This window comes from Manis pentadactyla, chromosome 16 (genome assembly GCF_030020395.1).
Source record: "Manis pentadactyla isolate mManPen7 chromosome 16, mManPen7.hap1, whole genome shotgun sequence".
In the NCBI taxonomy this organism is placed as follows: Eukaryota; Metazoa; Chordata; class Mammalia; order Pholidota; family Manidae; genus Manis; species Manis pentadactyla.
This window is the reverse complement of record NC_080034.1, coordinates 42,555,061-42,572,626: the sequence shown is the minus strand read 5'-3', so window position 1 is coordinate 42,572,626 and position 17,566 is coordinate 42,555,061. Positions and strand designations below refer to the sequence as shown.

The following is a 17,566-nucleotide window of genomic DNA, read 5'->3' as shown; positions in this document are numbered from 1 at the left end:
GGCTCAATGTGCCGTTGCTGCGCGGGTGGAGAGTGGCGCGGAACCAAGTGGCCTGGCCTCTTGTGTCCCGGGGTTTCTGCATTCGAGGTCAGCCACGCCCTCGCGTATTTAACCTCCTCCCCCCCCGCTCCGCGGTGCCTTTTGGGAGTTGAAGTCAGACGTGCGTCAGCCTTCTCCGGGGCGGGCAAGGAGAAGACTACGATTCCCATATGCCCCGCGGCGGATGAGTGCATCTCCTATTCTTATCCTCCCTGTTTCTCCACGCTTTCCATCCGGATTCATGTCTGTGAAATCTTTGGTCGCTGTCCCTATCTGTTTCTTTTTCATCATCCTTACCTCTATTCCCGGGAGCCAATGCGAGACATTAGCTCCGATTAAGCGACGGCTTGAGACTCAGGGTGCACGAGGCGAGATCAACACAGAGTGGTAAAGGGGCCAGAAAGAAAGTGGCAAAGGTAGAGAGAGTTGAGTGAGAGGCGTGGAGTGGGAGGAATGTAGGGGAGAAGTCAGGAGACCGGACGGTGTGGATCAGGGTGACTGGAGGGAAGTGGTCTTGAGGGGGAAGAGGAAAGAGGTAGAATTAGATTTGGGAGACACAGAGGCAAAGATAGTTTATTGCCATGCCCAGCAGGAGAAGTAGAGCCAAGAAATAGATGGGAAAGAGAGCTATCGGCTGATCTGATCAGGAGAGGTGGGAGGGAGAGAGGTTTGGGCTGAAATAAGTTTCTTTGTCACTGCTTAAGTAAAGATGAGGCAAGTCACTGAAGTACAAAATGGGACAACGTACAATTCTGTCATTTGGTAATTGAGAGAAGACTGGAGCTGAGGTCAGAAGTCCGGTGAGAAGGCAGGAAAGAATGGGTGGTTGGTCAGGTTTGGAAGAAACAGAAAGAGAGGTGAGTGACATGAAAAAGGAAACCACAGAAAAAAATGGGTTGCAGAAGCCAGTGGATCTGGAATGAAAAGGTGAGGGGTGGCACTGTTATGGATTTTGGGGGGGCGTTTCTAACACTTACGTCTTTTAGGTGATGGAGAGCACCACCTCAAAGGGTGGACTGAACCGAGTCCACCTACAATGCAGGAATCTGCAGGAATTTCTAGGGGGCCTGAGCCCTGGAGTATTGGACCGATTATATGGACACCCTGCCACCTGTCTGGCTGTCTTCAGGTGAGGACCCCCTTCCGGGGAAGGACCATGGTGAGGAAATGTAATGCAGCCTGCAGACTGGGATAAGTTATGGGTAGAAACTTAGCCCTGGGGGCTTGGAGATTAAAGTGTGTCAGGCCAAAACAGATGGAGTTTGTTGGGGAGAAAGACTGTTCAGGGTGTACAGGGTGGAATGAGATGTTTGAGAGGTTGTTGAGGGCAGAGTTGCAGATCTAAGGCAGTTTTTGACATTAATATTTACCTCTCCCCGCTTACAGGGAGCTCCCATCTTTGGCTAAGAACTGGGTGATGCGGATGCTCTTTCTGGAGCAGCCTTTGCCACAAGCTGCTGTAGCCCTGTGGGTAAAGAAGGAATTCAGCAAGTGAGTCTCTGCTGCATTTTCCAGATACAAATTTCTCAACAGCTAGATTTCTCAAACCCTTCCAGGAAATATTAATGGGTACACCACAAAACTGGTAATTAAGTAAGTCTGGGAAACTGTGCATATTGTATTTCCCCGTGTGGAGAGTTGTGATGTCTATAACAAGTCTCTGGTAGGCATTGCAGTAAGGGAATGCGCCTTAAGAAGACACCGATTTCACTCTGTGAAACAGCTGTTTCAAGGATCACCAGTTCAGAAAAGGCAAAAATGGAGGGTGGTATGGGCCTCCTCCTTTTGTTTCTCCAGATATCCCCTTCACCTCTGCTTCTATTTCAGAACTCAGGAGGAGAGTACAGGGCTGCTGAGTGGCCTTCGTATCTGGCACAGCCAGCTGCTCCCTGGTGGTCTCCAGGGCCTCATCCTTAACCCCATCTTCCGCCAGAACCTCCGCATTGCCCTTTTGGGTGGGTATGTCACTTCCATTTCTTCCTAAATTAGGCCGGGGGAGCTAGTAATTCAACTATTAGTTGGGGGGGAGTAATTAAACTATTAGTAATTCAACCTTGCAGGATGCGCCTTTAGGAGCTCCATTAGGAATAAGTTGAATCAGATGTAGCTGCATGGTGTAGGGGTATCTCCCACTCATGGCCCATGGGAATAAGGGTGGAAAGAGGGAAGAAGGGTGGGCAGGGGACACAGGCAGGGTTCCTTACTCTTGGCCCATCCTGGCACAGGGGCAAGGCCTGGTCTGATGACACAAGTCAGCTGGGACCAGACAAGCATGCCCGGGATGTTCCCTCACTTGACAAGTACGCCGAGGAGCGATGGGAGGTGAGGACTTGGGACTCTGTGAGTCTCTGCTCCTGCTCCTCTTTCTCCTGGTCCTTAGAGGAATGTTTCTCTGTCTCTTCCTTTCCTCAGGTGGTCCTGCACTTCATGGTGGGCTCTCCTAGTGCAGCCGTCAGCCAGGACTTGGCTCAGCTCCTTAGCCAGGCTGGGCTCATGAAGAGGTGAGGAAGGCAGAGAGGTACAGCAGCTTCCTGCTTTGCCATCTCCATGGGTCCCTGTTAAGCTGAGTGTCCAGGACAAGTCAGGATTAGGAAGTGTTGACTGAAGAGGAGAGCTGAGAGGAGAATGGCCAGAGAGAAACCAAGAAGATGTGAGAGGAGAAGCGGGGATGGTTGCCTTTTCTGCGTACCTCTACCATTGTCCTCTCTACCCTCTAAGTACTGAACCTGGAGAGCCACCCTGCATTACCTCTGCTGGCTTCCAGTTCCTGTTGCTGGACACCCCTGCCCAGCTCTGGTACTTCATGTTGCAGTATCTGCAGACAGCCCAGGTGAGGAGCCTGGGACTGCTTGCCGGCAAGCTGTGCCCTTCTCAGGGCCCACTGAGAGGCTACCCCTGCAGACTCTGTTCCCTGATGTTCTCTCCTCTCACTTTCTCCCTCCCATTCCTCCCCCTTTGTTTCTGCCCATTCCTCCCTAGAGTCGGGGCATGGACCTTGTGGAGATTCTCTCCTTCCTCTTCCAGCTCAGCTTCTCTACTCTGGGCAAGGTAAGCAGGGGTTGGACCTGGGGCCTTGGGTGGGAAAGCTGAAGGGTAGAGAGATGGGAAGGAGAAACAGGTTATGGGGCAGTAGAGGGAAAGGTAAGAATGAGCAAAGCACAAGCAGTGGTGGGAGAAGGGGGAATGAGTGTGTGGGGTTGGGAAGGGGGAGTGGGACGTGTTTTGGATCCCAGCTGGCCACCTTTCTTCCCCAGGATTACTCTGTAGAAGGTATGAGTGATTCTCTGTTGAACTTCCTGCAACATCTGCGTGAGTTTGGGCTTGTTTTCCAGAGGAAGGTATGAGCACCCGGATCCCTGGCTTCCAGGGAAGAGACAGGGTGGTCTGTTGCCTTGGCCTTTGAAAAGAATGAGGTCTTGGGAGGCAGTAGCAGGAAGCAGTTGCTAGGACTGAATGCTTGGGTCCCTCTGGAGAGAGAGGTCGAGAGTTGAGCTCTGGGCACTGTGAGGCATCCGGTGTCTCAGGTGGGAAGATGTTGGCATTGACACCTGAGAGAGAGCCCTCTGCCTTTCCTTTTGTCTTTTCCAGAGGAAATCTCGGCGTTACTACCCCACGCGCCTAGCCATTAATCTCTCGTCAGGCGTTTCTGGGGCTGGGGGCACTGTGCATCAGCCAGGCTTCATTGTCGTGGAAACCAATTACCGACTGTATGCCTACACAGGTGAGTCCAGACAGAGCCTGGGGAAAGCAGGTCGGGGATGGGAGGGGGGCAGGGGAGGAAACAGGAGGGAATGCCAGTGTATGTTCACACTTACCTGGCAGTTTAGAGGGCTCTCTGACATTTCTCATCACACATGAAGGAAGGTCTTGAGGGAGTCTGAGTATGGGGGTAACCTCCTCAACTTGTCCTTGTCCCTGAGTTAGAATCGGAGCTGCAGATCGCCCTCATTGCTCTCTTCTCCGAGATGCTCTATCGCTTCCCTAACATGGTGGTGGCACAGGTGACCCGGGAGAGCGTGCAGCAGGCCATCGCCAGTGGCATCACAGCCCAGCAGGTATCCCCACTTGGGAGAGGTGGGAGCTGGAAGACAGGCTGCACGTGGGCTGTGGGATACAGAGAGTGGTCACCTTACAGAAGTCTAGCTCCAGGTCTGTTACAACAGGTGGTAGTGAGTTTTCTGTGAGCACAGACCAGGCACATGAAAGTCAAGGCTCCAGGTGGGAATAGGCAGGCACTTGAGGGGAGGAAACATGGAGGGAGGAGGGATAGCTTTGTTTTTGTGTCCTGATGCCACCACTTCTGAGCTGCAAAAACAGCCTAATTGTTTCACTCCTCTGAGCCTTAGTTTCCTTGTCGTAAAAATGGAAATAATGACAGTTTTGCCTCACAGGGTCGTTGGGAGGATTCAATGAGAGAGGTAAAGCATTTAGGTTAGAGCCTGAAGGGCAGTTAACAGCTCAAAAAATAATAGCTGTTGTTGTTTTAAAGAAAGAAAAACAAAACAAGACTGCAAAGGGCAGTTTGTAGAAAGGATATGTTCCAGAGAAGGAATAGCAGACATGACCAGTGGGAACAGTAATGTGGGACAACAGCTGAACAGGGATGGGTTGAGTTGACAGGCATGAGGCTATGAATTTTTAAATAGTAAGCTGATGTTCCAGTGACATTAGGTGACAGCTCAGGTAACTTTCCTGACTTCTTACTGGAGTGCTTGAGCACATTCTTGTCTGTTTTCCTAGATCATCCATTTCCTAAGGACAAGAGCCCACCCAGTGATGCTCAAACAGGTACCAAACTGCTGGAGGCTGACAGCTCCTGGCACCTGGTGATGAAGTGATGGAAAAGAGAAAAGGGGTACCCAAATCTAGGAAATGAGTGGAGGGCTGGGGCTGTCTCAGGCAGTATTCCTGAATCTTACAGTCCCTTGCCTAGTAGATGCCTGTGCTGCCGCCTGCCATTACCGACCAGATTCGGCTGTGGGAGCTGGAAAGGGACAGACTCCGGTTCACTGAGGGTGAGTGGCTTCTGGTGGTTGCTTCTTGGTTTTTGGGCAGAGGAAGGACAATTTAGTCTTGATGAACTAAAAAGGCTTATTCATGAGTTTTGTTTTTTTGCTTACTGCATGGGCTGGCAGAGGAAAGCTGTAAAGACTATTTTGGGGTGAATCAGTAATAGTAAATAAACTGTCTCAACTCAGTGAAATTCAGATTTAGCTAGAAGAGGGAAATTGGGAGGGTAATTCACAGTAATTTATCTGGTTTTGGTGAGCATTAATGGGTTTTCTTACTGTGTTATATTACCTTCCTAAATATGGCTGGATCACACTAGTGTTATGATGAGCCCTGGAACAGACACAAACGTAGAGGGTTCGTTTTTAAACTGTGGTGGGTGACAAGCCCAGACCACTGCCCTGCAGCTGCCACCGAGGGACCCTGTCTCACGTTCTCGCCTTTCTCTCCCCTCCTTGCTCTTGCCTGTGGATCCCCAGGCGTCCTGTATAACCAGTTCCTGTCGCAAGTGGACTTTGAGCTGCTGCTGGCCCACGCGCGGGAGCTGGGCGTGCTGGTGTTCGAGAACTCGGCCAAGCGGCTCATGGTGGTGACCCCGGCCGGGCACAGCGACGTCAAGCGCTTCTGGAAGCGGCAGAAGCACAGCTCCTGAGAGTGCGAGACCGGGACCGGTCCCGGGGAGGCGGGCGCGGCCTCAGAACTCACGGGTGCTTTATTTACACGTCTGGACTCTACTTGTTAATAAAGCTGTGGAAATGAGCCCCGCGGCCCCCGGCACGCCCCTCCGCGGTGACACATTCCTTTGGCGTCGGTGGCTATTGGATCTGGAGGGGCGGGAAGGCCGAGCTAGCTGCCGCGCATGCGCACAGGCGGTCCCCCGCCTACTTGAACTGCGCAGATCGCGGGTCTAGTTCCGGGGTCGAGTTCGCGGGTGGCTCCATCCTGTGCTGCCGCCCTTCCCGCTGCGGGGCGCCCTGGGATCGCGGCGGGCTGTCCCGGCGGCGCCGCAAGGTAGGACGGGAGGAAGGCGTGCTGAGTGGGGCTGGGACGGCCGAGATCACAGTGACCCAAGCGGTACTCCTTGACGGCTGTGGCGCCCTGATGTCCATCATCTCCTGGAATTCCAGAGTTCTTTACGTTCCCGTGTGTCAGAGAGCACCCCACGTTGCAGATGCGTATGTAGAGGGCCAGAGACTCCAACCCTGGCCCAGATGATCCCTGGTGTCCTCAACTCCAAGATTTTGTCACTATCGACACCACGCACTCTAGCCCTACGGAGAAAGGGGTATGTGGGAGGGGATAACAGAAAAACAGACCAGTGCTAGTAGAAGGTAGGGAATGAGGAATAGGGTGTGACATCAGAGGGTGTGACCTTTCCCTATCCTCATATTCCCCTAATGTGCTCTATCTGGAACAGATCTTGGCCTCTTTCCAAGCACTCCTGATGCCTCATTTGCCTCTGGCCTCTTTTCGACCACCACTTTGCGGGCTGAGGCCCTCACGGGGCTTCCCCAGGTCCCATACCCTTTCTACCCAGTCAGAGCCTCATGGATCCTCCATTTCCCGGAGGAACAGTGAAGCCAAACAGAAGCGCCTGCGAGAGAAGCAGGCGGCGCTGGAGGCTGGAATAGCCCGGAAGAGCAAGGTTAGGGGCTAGACAGCTTGTCCTTGGTTCTTTGAGAAGACGTGGGAGGCGGCTGGAGAAGAGACTGGCTCGATTTCAGATGCCTGGGGTTTACTGGGAATTGCATCTCCTGTTCCTTGCACTTCCAGCCATTTGCAGAATCAATTAAGGCCTGGACTCCTAAGGAGATAGTGTTGTATGAAATCCCCACAGAATACGGTGAAAAGAAAGGTAACTAGGACACTTGAAGGCCTTTTCTCCCATTTTTGTTGTCCATTTGGTCTGCTGAAATGCAGCATAGGAACAAAGTTCAGGAGTTCTCTGCTTCCACAGATGTCTCCCAGCCCCTGCCTCCTGCTTATAGCCCCTGGTATGTTGAGGCTGCCTGGTACCCTTGGTGGGTGCAAGAGGGCTTCTTCAAACCCGAATATCAGGTTAGTACCAGGCAGGGAGGGGTACTAAATGGTCCCATAGGGTCCTTGAGGTTAGTGGGCACAACTGGGCCTCAGAGTCTGGAGCTCATATTGTAGAACCTGCCAAAACACCAGGGAGAGCTTGTCTTCTGTCCGGCATCTCCAAAGTGTTCTCTTGTCAGGTTCTCCCTTCCTTGGTATTTGCCAGATTTCTTCCTAAAGTTCTTTCTGCCTTGGAGACACCAGAGGGTGCTACTCCTCTGAGTAACATCTAATCCTCTCTTGCCCTTGGACTCTCCTAGACCAGGCTGCCCCAGGCCACAGGGGAGGCCTTCTCCATGTGCATCCCACCTCCCAATGTCACTGGCTCCCTGCACATTGGGCATGCACTGACGGTGGCCATACAGGATGCCCTTGTGCGCTGGTAAGAGGGGCTTGAGTTCTAGGCTGGGGAGTAGGAACTGTGGGAAGAAATGAGGATAAACATGTAAGCTCAGGAATTCAGGGTATTTCTTTCATAGGCACCGGATGCGTGGGGATCAGGTGCTGTGGGTCCCTGGCTCTGATCATGCAGGAATTGCTACACAAGTATGTCTTTTGCCACTTTTTCCTTTTCTTGGGTGAAAGAAAGTTCTCCCAAAGTGATCCGATTCTCTGTTCATTTCCCTTCTAATTTTTCCATAGGCTGTGGTGGAGAAACAACTGTGGAAGGATCGAAGAGTGAGGAGACACGAACTGAGCCGAGAAGCCTTCCTCAGGGAGGTGTGGAAGTGGAAGGAAGAGTGAGTGTGCCAGGCAGGGGGTTGGGGGCAGGTTGGGACTTGGGGTGTGTGGCCAAGAGGGCAGGTTCCCAGCCACTGTCTCCTACCTGTGGTCGAGCCTCTTTCCATCCAGTCTGACTTCGCTCAGACATGTAAACTCTCTTGGACTCCTTTAGCATTTGGTGGGGTCTCCAAGCTGTGTGTGTGTGTGTACTTTAAAAGACATATATTTGTGTGTATATGTGCATATATATGTATATTTCCCCCTTCTTTTTATACCATCTTTCCTTGTCTAGATTTCATCATCTCTTCTCCTTACCCATTCCCACCTCCCGCCTGCCCTCACTGAAATTGCCCTCATTCTTTCAGGTCTGTTACCACGTATCATCTATAAAACTTCTTTGGGTTTCCTCCAAATTAGCTCCAAACCCCTCCTTGGTTACTAAAGAACTCTTTGCTTCTTTTAATGTCATGGAAGGCCCAATACTGGGTTTTATGTCTACCTTCATTAGTTTCTAGAGTCTAGATCAAAGCTGTACTCTATTGCCCAGCATTGCAGGGAACATCACTGCACCTTGTACATAGTTGGTGCTCAGAACCTGTTGGCTGACAAAAATCTCTCTGGGCACAGGAAAGGTGGAGAGATCTGTGAGCAGCTCCGGGCTCTGGGGGCCTCGTTGGACTGGGACCGAGAGTGTTTCACTATGGATGCAGTGAGTGTCCCATGCCTTGGTCCCTGTGGTGTGAGGGAGGTGGGTTGTGTGTTGGGAGGTAGGAGGGCGGGAGTGCACAGTCCCTGAGTGGGATGATGGGCTGAGGAGCCATTGGATGTGGACACTCAGGTCATTCTAGGGCTTCTCAGTGGCTGTGACTGAAGCTTTCGTGCGACTATACAAGGCTGGGTTATTGTACCGAAACCGGCAGCTTGTCAACTGGTCATGCACTTTAAGATCAGCCATCTCAGATATTGAGGTGAGGCAGAGAAAGAGAAGCAGGTCTATGAGAGCTCCAGGGCAGGTGAAAACTTGGACTCTGGAGCCAGACTGGCTGCCTGGATTCACATCTGAGTCCTGCCACCTACCATCTGTGTGACTCCTGGCCAGCCATTAGCCTCCGTCAGCCTCAGTTTCTTCAATCTGTAAATTGGGGTGATGGAAATGCCTGGTCAGGGGGTGTTGTGAGTTTTCAATGAGAACTGGAAGATGCTCAGCATGATACCTGAATGTGGTTTATGTGCTCTGTGAGTGTTCTCTGTAGGTGTGACTGCGCAAGAATTTGTTGAGGGCAGAGGGAGGTGGCTTCTAAATCTCTTTTAGAGGGGCTGTCCGGAGGATGAACAGAGGAGGGAAGCCTGGGTGTGAGCCTTGTGGAAAGGCTGCTCTCCGACCCTGCTTCTTTGCCGCCTCCAGGTGGAGAGCCGGCCCCTACCTGGCCGCATGGAGCTTCGACTGCCGGGCTGCCCCACCCCTGTGTCTTTCGGCCTCCTTGTTTCTGTGGCCTTCCCTGTGGATGGAGAGCCTGGTGAGGATAGTCCTCAGAAGGGCCACCCACTTCTTTCTGCTTCTGTTTCTCAAGCCCACCTCGAGCTAAAGGGAGGGAACCCACCAGCCTGTTTGCCACATAACTTGGTGGGAAGAGTGGTGTTTGCATTCTTGGGGACACTTACCAGGCTGTCTGGGCTGTGTAAGAAAAGAGCACAACATCATTTCCCTTTGGAGTTCACTATGATTCTGTAAGAGGCTGCTACTCTAGAAAGAGACTGAAGAGCAGTTCTAAAGTGTGGTTTGAGCAGTGAGTGTTCTGAAGTGTTCAGGGAAGGGGAGGACCAAGGAGCTGGCACTAGCTCTGAAGAATGCATAGCATTTGTGATAGGATGCCAAGAACTCCCAGTGTCCTCTGGGCACGATGCAAGGAATTTGGTTTCTTTTATTAATGCTGTACTCATTTCTTCCTTGCATATTGTCAAGGAATTCCTTGGCACCAGACACCTCGTGGCCTTTTGGTCATTAGCTTCCACAGAAACCCCAGGCTCTTACAGACACTGGTCCTCACTTTCTCTAGTTCCTCCTGGGGGCCTGCTCATCCTTGACCACACCCTGCCCCCACCCTCTCTAGTTCTCCTGGTTTCAGTTGTGTTGGAAGTGAGGGGCTGGGGTGATCAGCTTTAAGTTCTTGAATTTTGTCTTTAGACACAGAGGTTGTGGTAGGAACCACGAGGCCAGAGACATTGCCTGGAGACGTGGCTGTGGCTGTTCATCCCCACGATTCCCGATACACAGTAATATAATGCATGCTCCCTGCCTTTCTGCCCCCACATTCTCTTCCCCTACCTTTGGGATGGTGGCTCCTGCCCTCCTGCTTCTACTTCCTTTTGCTAAGATGTCTCTCATCTCAGCTTGCCAATGGCTCTGATTCTATTTCCTTCTCTTCTTGTTGTTATGCTTTTTCTCTGGCTAATGGGTTGACATGCTATGGCCTGTGGGCTAGAGCCACCCCACTGTCTGTGTTTGTATGAGCTGTACTCATGGTCTTATGTATTACCTATGACCTATTACTTAATTCCGGTACAGTGGCTGAGTGCAGAGGCTGAATTTGCTCTTGGCCCACAAAGCCTAATACAGTTACACTCTGGCCCCTTAAGAAAAAGTTCACTGACCCCTGCTCTTTACCTTTTGGTTTTCATGCTCTTGTTCCCAGGGTTGTTTCCCCAGCCCAGACCTTGCCATGCCACACATGTGCCTGTCCTTGATCCCTCTCCTTCCTTTCAGCATCTACATGGGCGAAAACTTCGTCACCCCTTGACGGGGCAGCTACTCCCTCTTATCACAGACTCCACTGTTCAGCCACAGGTGGGCACAGGTGAGTGGAGGTCGGGGAGGAGAGAAAGGGGGTTTGGGAACTGAGGGGAGGAAACCAGGAGAGGAAGAAAGTGGAGGAGAGAAAGCCTCATATAGGTAGTCTTGATGGGTAGTGGGAAACAGAAGGAAGACAGACAGCAGGGGAGGGAGGCACAGGGAAGGGTTGGCCATGACGATACCTCTGGAAAAGCGGAAGCCAAGGTCAGGGTTCAGTGCTCATGGCGGTTCTCCCCCAGGGGCAGTGAAGGTGACTCCAGCTCACAGCCCTGCTGATGCTGAGCTGGGGGCCCGACACGGCTTGAGACCCCTGAGCGTCATTGCGGAGGATGGGACCATGACTTCCCTCTGTGGGGACTGGCTGCAGGTGGTACTGGCCTCAGGGTTAGCCTGTCCTCTGGGAGCCCCCTCTGCCCTGCTCTCCTCCTCCCCTGCCACTCTATCTTTCTAATGGCCTTTAACCTTTACCGTTGCACTTTGTCCCCAGGGTCTTCACCGATTTGTGGCCCGGGAGAAGATTATGTCTGCACTGAGGGAGCGGGGCCTGTTCCGGGGCCTCCAGAACCACCCCATGGTGCTGCCCATTTGCAGGTAACCCTGTTTGAACCCCTTTACTTTGGGCCACTCCTGGAAGGGGACAGATGAAACTTCAGAGTGACAACAGGATGAACTGTGCACCCCTTACACAAGAGTACAAGCTCTGTGCCAGTCCCTTGCTGCTGCACCCTCAGTCCTGAGGGCTAGCATGTAGCAGGGCCCCATGTCCCTGGGGGAAGGGCACTGGGCTGGAGGAGTAGCGTCTCACTCTGTCTCCCCTCAGCCGTTCCGGGGACGTGGTAGAATACCTACTGAAGAGCCAGTGGTTTGTCCGCTGCCAGGAGATGGGGCACCGAGCTGCCCAGGTGAGGCTGCAGGGCTAGGAAAGGCAGGGCCTGGGGGCGGGGCTCCCTGAGAACTGGAGGAAGGAAGGGCGGGGGCCACAGGCACCACAGACCTGTCTAGCTGCGTAACTGAGAGGAGAGCTGTGGGGATGGAGGCAGGGGGGCCCAGAAAGGGCTGAATCATGTCCTCACTCAAGCACAGACTTCTCCAGGTTTCTGAGTTTTAGAACCATCTCAGAGGCCACTTGTTGCATCCGGGACGGGTGCAGACGCAGTAAGGGAGCACCATCTAAGGGTCCTTTCTTCCAGGCTGTAGAGTTGGGGACCCTGGAGCTCAGTCCATCCTTCCATCAGAAGAACTGGCAGCACTGGTTTGCCCACATTGGGTAAGGGGAAGGGAGCTCGTGGAGGTGGGGGGAGCCCACTGGCTATGCTGAGAAACCACTCATGTCCCTTGGCAGGGACTGGTGTGTCTCTCGGCAGCTGTGGTGGGGCCATCGGATTCCGGCCTACCTGGTCGTGGAGGAGCACGCAGAGGTTGGCAGGAGGAAGCAGATGGGAGGGCTGGGCATGGGGGAGCCTTAGTGCAGGAGTCAAAGGACTTCATTGCCCATTCCAGTTCCCTGCCTTTGCTGTGTGTGATCAGAGCTCCCAAACCTGAGCTTGCCTGTCTTCATGTCTGCGTCGGAGGGGTCTGGCCATTACAGACCCCATGAGAACGTAGCTCAATGATGTTCACACCTTTCAAAGGGCCATTCTTCATCATCTCCCCTCTTCTTATTTCTGCAGGGCGACAGGGAGGACTTTTGGGTGGTCGGGCGGACAGAGGCTGAAGCCAGAGAAGTAGCTGCAGATTTGACAGGGAGACCAGGGGCAGAGCTGACCCTGGAGAGGGGTGAGTGCCTGAGCTGCAGAGGGCAGGGGTGCAGTCGGGGCATTTGGGTCTCTGAGGGAGCAGATGCTGAGGGGGAGAAGGCAGGGTCAGGATACTGGGAATGGAGCAAAGGGCCCACCCCCTGGTCTTGCCAGGGTTGGGGTGGCTGGGCTGGAGGGGGGACAGCAACAGACTAAGGTCCTGCAAGTTGAAGCTCCAGTTGTCCCCTTTCCCCATTCTGTTTCCCAGACCCTGATGTCCTGGACACATGGTTCTCTTCGGCTCTTTTCCCTTTTGCTGCCCTGGGCTGGCCCCAAGAGGTGAGGCAGGTTGAGAGGAAGAGACTGAAGGTAGGGATGATGAAGTAGACACCTGGGCTCCCCACAGAGGGCTTGGGTCTCTTACTGCTTATCTCTTTCCTCCTAGACTCCAGACCTTGCTCGTTTCTACCCGCTGTCCCTTCTGGAAACAGGCAGTGACCTCCTGCTGTTCTGGGTGGGCCGCATGGTCATGTTGGGGACCCAGCTTACAGGGCAGCTTCCCTTTAGCAAGGTAACCACCCTTCAGTGCCCTGCCCTTCTCTGTGACTCCCCACTTTCCCCCAAACTTTGTCCCCCCATCTAGCCCCTAATGTGGTTTCCATGCTCGCGATTCCTTTTTTCTGATTTACTTCCCAGCCTAACACCTAGAGCATGGAGGCCAGCGATCCTAGGGGACCCTCCAGGGACAGGCTCTCCTAGCCCCCTCTGCTTACCCTCCTTCCCTGCCCCCAGGTGCTTCTTCACTCCATGGTTCGGGACAGGCAGGGCCGGAAGATGAGCAAGTCCCTGGGGAATGTGCTGGACCCTCGGGACATCATCCATGGGGTGGAGCTACAGGTCAGGAGGAAGAGGATGGCAAGGAATGAGGTTTGGGGAGAGAGGAAGGGAACCTGAGGAGAGGCACCAGCAGCAGGGCTGGGACAGTGAGGGAGAGAGGTGGGACCCTTGTTGGGGCAGGGTCTGTGACTGAGGCCAGTGAATTACTCTCCTATCCCAGGTGCTTCAGAAAAAGCTGCAGAATGGGAACTTGGCCTGCGAGGAGCTGGCGATCGCGGCCACAGCTCAGGTGGGTTGCCAGTGTCTGCCCTGTCCTGCCTCTAGTGCCTCTGCTTTCCTCTGAACCTCAGGCTTCTGGCCCTGCAGCCTCATAGACATCTGCCACCCCTCTTCTCCCTCTGGTTGCAGAGTGAGGACTTCCCTCATGGGATTCCCGAGTGTGGGACAGATGCCCTGAGATTCGCCCTGTGCTCCCATGGGGCCCTGGGTAAGCCTGGGCGAGGAAGGGAGGTGCAGAGGGGCAGTGTGGGGCTGAGGGCCCCCTGTGCTGCCACCACCCAAGGGCCCACTCTCCCCTTTCTCCATTCCAGCAGGTGACGTGCACCTGTCTGTCTCTGAGGTCCTGAGCTCCCGGCATTTCTGTAACAAGATCTGGAATGCCCTGCGCTTTATCTTCAATGTTCTAGGGGATAACTTCATGCCCCAGCCTGCAGAGGAGGTAAGAGAAGAGATGCTTGGGAGCGAGGGTAGTCAGATTCTGAGGGTTGAAGGTGGCATCTGGAAGGAAAGGAGGTAGGGGAGTGGGATTTGAGCCGTGACACCCTGAAACCCCCTCCTGCCCTCAGCTGGCCCCTTTATCCCCCATGGACGCCTGGATCCTGAGCCGCCTTGCCAGTACCGCCCGGGAGTGTGAGCGAGGCTTCCTCGCCCGAGAGCTCCCGCTCGTCACGCACACCCTGCACCACTTCTGGCTCCATAGCCTCTGTGATGTCTACTTGGTGAGTGAGGCTCAAGGTGTGGCATTCCACTCCAGAACTGCTGCTTGTTGCCCTGGAGATCTGCTTCCCTGGCGGAGAGCCCTGAACTCGGTTCCTAATTGTTCCCTTGGCTGGGAAGAGACAGGCCAGGGATGTCCCTGTTCCTTTCTCCCTGGGATTGGGCTCAGCAGCACAGCCTGGGCACTGTTCCCTGCCTGTCACCTGGAGGAAGGAGGAGGATGGGGAGACGTCTAGAAAGCTGAGTCTGACAGAGCGGGGTCAGGAGGCAGATGGAGATTCTTTTTCAGTCCCTGTATGCTGAGTTTGGGCCCTGGGCTGCCGGGGGCTGTAGCAGACAGCAGTGCTCGTAGACCAGGGTTCTCATACTTGATCGCATGTGAGAATCACTGGGAGGTCTGGCCAGCCTCAGAGGGTGGCTCATTGAGCAGGTTGGCGGCAGTGTGGTGAGAGTTCCCACATCCCAGGTGCTGCTTCTGGCTCAGGGCCATTGCCCTAAATTGCTGTTTCTCAACCTTTTAAAAATTACTGTCTCTTTTTGATAAGCAAAAAACTTACTGCTTTTCTTTCTAAGCTACACACATCTCCCTGACAAATTATTCCCCACCCACCCCTGAGAATCTCTGCCCTGGATTCCTGCTTCCTGCGTGCTGCAGAGCAGCTCCTGGGACAATCTGTGGTGTTGGAGATGCTGAGCGTACCTACCCGGTACTCACAGCATGCCCGGCTGGTAGGGGGCGGATGTGTGGGGGAAGGACATGGCTGTGGCCCTGACCAGTTGGCTTCCTCCCTAGGAGGCTGTGAAGCCGGTGCTGCGGCGCTCGCCCCGCCCCCTAGGGCCCCCTCAGGTCCTGTTCTCCTGTGCCGATGTGGGTCTCCGCCTTCTGGCCCCGCTGATGCCCTTCATGGCTGAGGAGCTCTGGCAGAGGCTGCCCCCGAGGCCTGGCAGCCCCCTTCCCCCCAGCATCTCTGTGGCCCCCTACCCTAGTGCCCGGAGCTTGGTGAGTCACATGTGCATGGCGTCTTGGGAGTGAGCCTGCTGGTAAGGGGGACAGTCTTCTGAAAGGTTAACTGTTACGGGTCATCAGCAGCAGGGGTTTACACTTTCCAATGGAGACTTTGGGAGGATGGGTCATTTCTGCACAGCTGTCTTAGGGGCACAGTGCACAAGAGCAGGACTCTGTTACCAGACTGATTTATTAGCTGTGACTGCCCCAAGGTCCTCCCATCTTTACACAGGGATAATAATAATACACATCATGGTTGTGAGGAGGATTAGATGTTAGTAATAGGTTATCACCAAAATCTCTTCCTTCTGAAGTTAGAGCTTAGAACTACAGACTTATCTAAAATGCTACAGACTTACCAAAAAAATTCTTCTAAAGTTCAGCTATTTAAATTTTTTTATACTTATTTGATTTAGTGAGTTTTGAATAACACCTTTTTAAAATTAAATTTTTAAATTGAGTTATAGTTGCTATATAATATGATACCAGTTCGAAGTATACAACATAGTAATTCAGTAATTATATACAAGATGCTCACCATAGTAACTATGTTGCCATCTGTCTCAAAAAAATTAGTATACATTTTAAAATCTAATTTATTTTTGGTTGTTTGCCATCTTCAATCAGATTGAATCAACAGACGTCAACCACAGATCATCTAAGACCTTGTTAGATGACTCCCCAATTTTTGCTGTTTTTCCTTCCTTGAGATGGCGAATTTTGTGTGTGGTGGTGAAGAAAGACCCTATAAGGAGGTGGGGGTGGGCAGGTGGAGGATAAAGCCAGGAGAATTGAGACTGAATCTCCCAGGAGCCCTCTTGTCAACTCTGGGTCCCCATCTCCAGGAGACCTGGTACCAGCCTGAACTGGAACAGAGTTTCTCCCTGGTCCAGGAGGCAGTGCAGGCACTGAGAGCTCTTCGAGCCACATATCAGCTCGGCAAGGCGCGGCCCCAAGGTGAGGTGGGTCCTGGGCTCCTGAGTCCCTTCAGAAAGGAGCTGGTGGGGGAAGACGGGAGAGCCTGGAGGGCAAAGCCCAGACTTAGGAGGTGCAGGCTGGGAAGAATGTAGGGTCTCATGCCCTGACCCCAGCAATTGCCCTTTCCTCCCCAGTGTTGCTGCAGAGCTCAGATCCCAGAGAGCAGGGCCTCTTTGAGGTGTTCCTGGAGCCCCTGGGCACCCTGGGCCACTGCGGGGCTGTGAGCTTCTTGCCCCCGGGTGCAGCGGCTCCCTCCGGCTGGGTCCACGTCCCACTCAGTGACACCATTCAGGTCTACATGGAGCTGCAGGTGCCCAGAGGAGATTGGACCGCAGGGGAGGGGTCAAAAAGGATGGGAGGAGGGGAAGGGGTGGGTTCTTATAAAGTGAGGAGGGGTCCTTAGAAGGGGGAGGTGGTGCTAGGTGGGCTGCCAATGTCTAAGCTTCTCTCTGTTCTTGTGCAGGGCCTGGTGGACCCCCAGACTCATCTACCTCTGCTAGTTGCCCGAAGGCACAAGTTACAGAAGCAACTTGATGGCCTCGTAGTCCGGGCCCCATCAGAGGGAGAGGCAGAGACACAGAGGCAGCAGAGGGTGAGGCTGGTGCGGGCTACTTGGGAAGCCTGACTGCCAGACGGGGTGCAGCTGGAGGAGTTGGGCCTCATATCTGGATCCTCCCCTGCTTCCCTCCTCTTCTAGCTTTCATCTCTCCAGTTGGAATTGTCAAAACTGGACAGGGCGGCCTTTCACCTCCGACAGCTGATGGATGCCTCTCCCTGCCCTGGGGAGCTGTGAGCTCTCACTCACCATCCCTGGTGGGTTTGTTCCCTCCCAGACCTGCCTTTAAGGACAAACAGATCTGGCAGCTCTCAGGGCCACAGAGGCCACGTGGCCACCTCCCTCATTCTGTGCATGAAAAGGCAGACAGGCCTGGTCAGCTTGACTGCGTTCGTGCTCCTGCCCCAGCCTCCTTCCTGTGTGGTCCTGCCTGGAAGTTTAGGGGTGAGAAAACTCACATAAACTTTTAAAATCCCAAACATGTCTGCTTGTGCACCTTTTATCCCTCTTTCCCTTAGGGGTGACTTTGCCTCCCACTGTTGCCCAGGCCTTTGGTCTGGGAAAAGAAGAAGGCTGCCTCTTTGCCTCAGGCTCTGGGCCACAGTGGGAGTATGGATGCTGGGCAGCGCCTGCCATGTTAGAGGAAAGAGGAGCCTTCTCAAGTAGGACCTGGGTGCAGTGACTGGCATCCCACCTACTTCCCAGAGTTATTGCCAGTGTCCTGACTTCTACATGCCCTTCCTCCTCCTCAGCCT

At 53.6% G+C, this 17,566-nt stretch overlaps 2 protein-coding genes across 10 annotated transcripts; both read left to right on the top strand.

Annotated features, from left to right (window-relative positions):
- Positions 1 to 236: 236 nt before the first annotated feature.
- Positions 237 to 5,824, top strand: GTF2H4 (general transcription factor IIH subunit 4). Of its 5 annotated transcripts, none has more exons than XR_005022739.2 (14): positions 237 to 455; positions 1,026 to 1,168; positions 1,426 to 1,530; positions 1,867 to 1,998; positions 2,265 to 2,361; positions 2,452 to 2,540; positions 2,758 to 2,869; positions 3,019 to 3,087; positions 3,294 to 3,377; positions 3,628 to 3,760; positions 3,964 to 4,094; positions 4,780 to 4,827; positions 4,973 to 5,054; positions 5,529 to 5,614. XR_005022739.2 is itself a non-coding variant. In XM_057493687.1 (14 exons), the coding sequence occupies exons 2-14, from the start codon at positions 1,029 to 1,031 to the stop codon at positions 5,699 to 5,701; spliced, it is 1,392 nt and encodes a 463-aa protein (XP_057349670.1). In that variant the 5' UTR covers positions 239 to 426; positions 1,026 to 1,028; the 3' UTR covers positions 5,702 to 5,824. The 5 variants fall into 5 exon arrangements, 3 of the variants coding, with proteins under 3 accessions (XP_036731368.1, XP_057349670.1, XP_036731367.1); XR_005022738.2 differs by having other exon boundaries at positions 4,780 to 4,894; positions 4,976 to 5,054; positions 5,529 to 5,586; XM_057493687.1 differs by having other exon boundaries at positions 239 to 426; positions 4,976 to 5,054; positions 5,529 to 5,824.
- A 125-nt stretch (positions 5,825 to 5,949) lies between these two features.
- On the top strand, positions 5,950 to 17,290 carry VARS2 (valyl-tRNA synthetase 2, mitochondrial). Of its 5 annotated transcripts, none has more exons than XM_036875466.2 (30): positions 5,950 to 6,047; positions 6,467 to 6,694; positions 6,823 to 6,904; positions 7,007 to 7,107; positions 7,389 to 7,510; positions 7,608 to 7,674; positions 7,771 to 7,868; positions 8,479 to 8,560; positions 8,700 to 8,819; positions 9,257 to 9,368; positions 10,037 to 10,125; positions 10,616 to 10,706; positions 10,942 to 11,069; positions 11,190 to 11,293; positions 11,523 to 11,604; positions 11,893 to 11,969; positions 12,045 to 12,120; positions 12,373 to 12,478; positions 12,707 to 12,777; positions 12,884 to 13,009; positions 13,231 to 13,335; positions 13,496 to 13,564; positions 13,684 to 13,762; positions 13,866 to 13,993; positions 14,121 to 14,273; positions 15,065 to 15,271; positions 16,123 to 16,234; positions 16,390 to 16,565; positions 16,719 to 16,847; positions 16,953 to 17,290. In XM_036875466.2, the coding sequence occupies exons 2-30, from the start codon at positions 6,494 to 6,496 to the stop codon at positions 17,046 to 17,048; spliced, it is 3,189 nt and encodes a 1,062-aa protein (XP_036731361.2). In that variant the 5' UTR covers positions 5,950 to 6,047; positions 6,467 to 6,493; the 3' UTR covers positions 17,049 to 17,290. The 5 variants fall into 5 exon arrangements, with proteins under 5 accessions (XP_036731361.2, XP_057349666.1, XP_057349667.1 ...); XM_057493683.1 differs by lacking the exon at positions 5,950 to 6,047 and adding an exon at positions 6,054 to 6,334; XM_057493686.1 differs by lacking the exon at positions 5,950 to 6,047 and having other exon boundaries at positions 6,473 to 6,694; positions 6,991 to 7,107.
- The last annotated feature ends 276 nt before the right edge of the window (positions 17,291 to 17,566 follow it).